The sequence below is a fragment of the Myotis davidii genome, unplaced genomic scaffold, assembly GCF_000327345.1.
Source record: "Myotis davidii unplaced genomic scaffold, ASM32734v1 scaffold847, whole genome shotgun sequence".
NCBI lineage: Eukaryota > Metazoa > Chordata > Mammalia > Chiroptera > Vespertilionidae > Myotis > Myotis davidii.
The window spans coordinates 287,741-293,003 of NW_006298049.1; the positions used below are offsets into that span (position 1 = coordinate 287,741).

Consider the following 5,263-nt stretch of genomic DNA (forward strand, 5'->3'; position numbering starts at 1 on the left):
GCAGCAGTAAGGATATCCGACTGCAGTTTAGGTCTGCTCCCCGCTGGCAAGTGGACATCCCCTGAGGGCTGCCGGGCTGCCAGAGGGATGTCTGATTGCCATCTTAGACCCAATCCCTCGGGGCGCGGGCCTAAGCCAGCAGGGGGTCATCCCCTGAGGGGTCCCAGACTGCGAGAGGGTACAGGCTGGGCTGAGGGACCCCCCCCCACTGACCCAAGTGCACAAATTTTTGTGCACCAGGCCTCTAGTCTTATCTAATAAAGAGGGAATATGCAAATTGACCATCACACCAACACAAAGATGGCAGCGCCCATAGTCACAAGATGGTGGCGCCCAGTCCTCTCAGCCCCACTGGAGTCCCCCAGTCCTTTCAGCCCCGCTGGGGTCGGGGTGGGGGGTGGCAGGCACGCAGCCACCATTCGAGGCTTGCCTGTGCCTCAAGCTAGCCCTGGGCGGCTGGGGGGCTAAGGGTGGGTCTGGCTGCACTGTGCACCTGCCATGCCCCTGGCTTGGCTGAAAGGACTGTGGGACTCCAGCAGCAGGCACAAGGAGGTGAAGCAAACACCCACAGCGCAAGCAAGCCTCGGATGGCGGCTGCCCAGCCACCCGGGCCACCCGAGGCTCAGGTAACCAGGACTGGCCAAAGCTTGCGCTGCCGGCAGTGGCAGCAGCAGAGGTGTGATGGGGGCGTCACCTTCCCCTGTTCACTGGGTTGCCTCCCGTCCTGAGGGCTCCCAGACTGTGAGAGGGGGCAGGCTGGGCTGAGGGACTCCCTCCTCCAGTGCATGAATTTTCATGCACCGGGCCTCTAATAGATAATAAATAAACAAATGAGCATGGTAATGTTCCAATAAACATTCATCTATGGACACTGAAATTTAAACTTCACATAATTTTAGAGTATAACAAAAGATCACTGTTTATTTTTTTCAATCGTTAAAATATGTAACTACCATTTAGTTTGTCAGCTGTACAAAAAATAGGCAGTGGGTCAAATGTGGATTATAAGCCAGTTTACCAACCCTATGTTGTAGGTCTAATGTGGGAGTCCAGGAATCTATATTTCAAAAAGCTCTCTAGGTACTGCAATGCATGAACAGGTTTGAAACAACTCATCTAGACTATCCCTGTCAATTACTGAGGGAAGACAGGTCTAGAATATGAAATAACTACATTGCAGAGATGAAACTGGGATTTTTTGACTTCCACTATAGTATTATTTTCCCCATGATGTCTTGTGGTTCATCTTTCGTACTAGTATATTAACATTACAAATAATATATTCTAATTTAAAGTACAAAAACCAAAAATCTTAAGAATCTATACATAATGCATTTTGGTAATAAAAAAAAGTCAGAAATTTTACAATGACAAGAAGTGTAGTACAACTTTTTGAAGAATGACAATGAAAGCTTATTAGGATAAATCACATCCCCTCCCAATATTGCTCTTATGTAATCAAGTAAAATAAAGTTTATATTAGTAAACAACTTACTTTCCAGTACCTGCACCATCAACAAAAGGATTCCACTGTAGTACAAAGTTTGGGTCTGATGATACTCCCTGTGAAAGTAAAAAACAGTGTTTAAAATGTTACCTTAAAACAGATACTAATCATTTTATTTGATTCAAAAAATCATTTAGTGTCATGATTGTTAATCATCTTGGTTTCAATCAATTTTTTAATCTTCAGCTAGATTAGTTGTCATTTGACATATTTAGGTCAATGACTCATCAGTTGGCTAAAACTTAAGAAAGTCCATAAACATACTATATATAGCTTCAAGTGTAACAAGTCCTCTTTACCGATAAGCTCATATAGTCAGAAGTAAAACAGAAAAACCTAACTTTGAATCATCTGCATCACTACTCCATTAGCACGGAGAACTAAATGTCATATTATCATTAATTTATTGGTACTATTATTTTTTCCTACTAGTACAGACATTGAGAGTTTATTATACAGCAATATGTAGGGTGGGGCAAAAGTAGGTTTAATTATTTGTATGGAAAATAATACAGTAATTGAGAAATAATAATACAAGAATAAACTGTTTTGTGTACTCACAACTGTAAATCTACTTTTGCCCCACTCTGTATATAGTAATAACACCACTTCCAAAGATTAACATGAAGAGGCCCATTAACAGAAGACAATTACTCTATAAACTATTCTGTTATTAATATAAAGTAGGTTAACATAATATTGAGGCTGACTCTAATAATATCTTGTTCTATCAACTACTTCTTTCCTTTCAGATAAGGAAAGGGTTAACTAAATAGTAATTGCAGAATAAGAGCAATGGTTTAAAAATAACCTATATTAACAGATAACTATTAAAAATAGTAAGCCAATGCAATAATGTATGACAAACCAAAAAGAATAAGAAAAATTTCTGAGAGCTTAAAGCTGAGCATCAAAATCTATATACAGTACTTAATAACTTCATGCAAGTTCCTCGAAAGACTCAGAAGGGTCTAAATAAATGGTTACAATGATATATTACACATTTTACCCTAGGAAAAAATACACCTAAATGTAGGCTTTTTCAAATTTTAATGTGTAAAATACACTATCAAAATTAATACTTAAGAGAACATTACTTTGTTCCCAGGCCAAAGTACACCTAACTATAAGTTTTCTCTAATTTTAGTGTGTAAAATACTTTAAAGTCATAATTCCTACCATTTCATCCCGTGCCTCTGTTTCTTTTCTCAAAGGAGGTTCAAATTGTAACTTGTCAACTGCAAAATATATAACAGATATTCACCAAATCTATCTATTTTACAGGAAAGTAAGAGAGAAGAGAGGAAAGGAGAAAAGACAAAATCTCTCTCTTTTTTAACCATAAGAGTCCCCCTTACTTTATGCTTACCAAAACAAAGTAACAATGTGGAATCATCCTAACTACTCTATTAATTCTTGATCTGAGTCCAAAAATTAATAGCACTTTTTATTTATAAGAGATTTTTAAAAACGAAGAGTAGATGACAAAGGATTTTAAAAGATTTTAAAACACTTTAAAGATGTTTTCTAGGCTGCAGACTCTGTTTTGAAACCAATTTAATCTACAACTTTATAGTAGGAATGAACCAACAATCCCCAAATTACTTATAATTATCTAAAAAAACCCCCACAAATGATACTTTGTCAAGTTAAATGTTACAATGGTATTCAGGAATTTAATACTGTATTTTGACTAATGTGTATTTTATTTGGCCTAGTCAGACTGACTTTAGAATTAAGAGTACTTCTTTTATATGAAATATTCTAAAACAGATAAAAAGGATGGCTTATTACTTATTCATAAGGTACACAGAATTTTAAAATTCTAAAATCTAATGTGACTAAAAGAAATTAAAATTAAGGCCTTGGCACAGCTGCCTCCTGCACACCCCCCACCGGGAATATGCCCACAACCAAGGTACATGCCCTTGACCAGAATCGAACCTGGGACCTTTCAGTCTGCAGGCCGACGCTCTAGCCCAGGGGTCCTCAAACCACGGCCCACGGGCCACATGCAAATACAAATATTGTATTTGTTTTTTTACTTCAAGATAAGATATGTGCAGTGTGCACAGGAATTTGTTCATAGTTTTATTTTAAACTATAGTCCGGCCCTCCAACCATCTGAGGGACAGTGAACTGGCCCCGTTTAAAAAGTTTGAGAACCCCTGCTCTAGCCACTGAGCCAAACCAGTTAGGGCAGGAAAATTCTTGTATAACCTTAACATCAAGAAGGCCTTGCTTCACATAACACAAAACCCCAAAGTTATACAAGAAAAGATGCATAAGACTATATTAATTGAATACTATACAGCTGCATAAAATAGAGAAAGCTTTATAATGGAACATCAACTTTGCTCTTTTCTGTCTGGTATCTTAAGTCCAGATATTTCACTTGGAATTACGTAAGAAGGTAGCACAAGAACATCAGCAATCTGGGACTAACAAAGAGATAAAATCTTGAATTACTGATTTCACTATAAATAGATATGACTGAAACAACTGATATGGAAGGATATTTCTAACTCTCCATTGACCTATATTTCTCATGCTGTATCCAGAAAGCTAGTAATATCTGGGTTCAAGAAAACTGACTTGAAATGCTCATTTGCAATAATTCTAATTAACCTAAATACTTAATAAGTTATCGTCCTCCATTATGGTTTGTAATTTTATTTATATCTTTTTTTACTATAAACTATTTTAAATCTCTTTGAAACAAATATGCATTTAAATCAATATACCCATACTTAAAACTTCTTTGCAAATCTATTTTCTAAATTACTATGGATAAAATGACAAATATTGTTGATACTAAACTTCTATCTGTCAATGATTTATTGAATAAAAATCAATTTCCATTTATTTATTTATTTAATCTTCATGTGTGGATACTTTTCCATGATTTTTTTTAGAGAGAATGGAAGGGAGGAGGACAGACAGAGAGAGAAACATCGATGCAAGAGAGAAACATCAAGAGACGCATCCACTGGTTTTCTCCCGCACACTCCCCAACTCAGGCTGGGGATTGAACCTGGAACCAAGTTACTTGCTCTTGACTGGAATCGAACCTGAGACCTTTCAATCTTCAGGCTGACTCTCTGACCACTGAGAAAACTGGCTAGGGCAATTTAAAAAATACAATTTTTAAACATGTATTTTAGAAAAGACTCACGTTAGTGTTAATGTTAAACTGTCTTAAAAAAAGCTAAAACTAACTCAAATATCCAACAATAAAAAACTGTCCAACTATAAAATATCAACTCAATGAACAAGATACAACCATCACACATAATGGTTTATAAAGGCTAGGCTAATATATAGAAAATTTTATGTATATTAGGTAAAATTTTATGTATATTATAAGTTCAGCCACCTAAAAATATACATGGAAAAACATGAAGAAAATTCAGCAAAATATTATCTGTGGGTTGGCATGAGTGATGTGATTGTAGGCAATGTTGATTTTCTAGTTTTTCCTCTTGCAAATTTTCTGCAATAGACATATATTACCTTTGTAATTAGAAAATGAAAAACTATTTTATTGAAATCCAAGTGAATTCCATTATAAACCAGAAAAGCAACCTCTATTTTAGAGGTATCCTGATATGTCAAAGTATGTAGCCTCAAATGGTTTGAGACTTTATTATTCCAAAAAACCACAAGAGCACCCAGCTCAACCCTCCAAAACCACCAATTCAAAATATATACCAAACACATACAATTTATTTCTGAAGCTGTTTGTTCAGCTCTGGC

General features: G+C 36.5%; 1 protein-coding gene across 1 annotated transcript in view; it reads right to left on the reverse strand.

Moving 5' to 3' along the window:
- MAP4K5 (mitogen-activated protein kinase kinase kinase kinase 5) overlaps window positions 1-5,263 on the reverse strand; it is a 105,607-nt gene that overhangs the window by 35,438 nt on the left and 64,906 nt on the right. Inside the window, exons 14-16 of the mRNA XM_006773763.2 lie at window positions 5,230-5,263; window positions 2,687-2,745; window positions 1,496-1,563 (exon numbers count right to left, since the gene is read on the reverse strand). The exon at window positions 5,230-5,263 is cut by the window's right edge and continues 66 nt beyond it. Coding sequence (XP_006773826.2) covers window positions 1,496-1,563; window positions 2,687-2,745; window positions 5,230-5,263 — 161 coding nt within the window. The remainder of the gene's footprint in view (window positions 1-1,495; window positions 1,564-2,686; window positions 2,746-5,229) is intronic.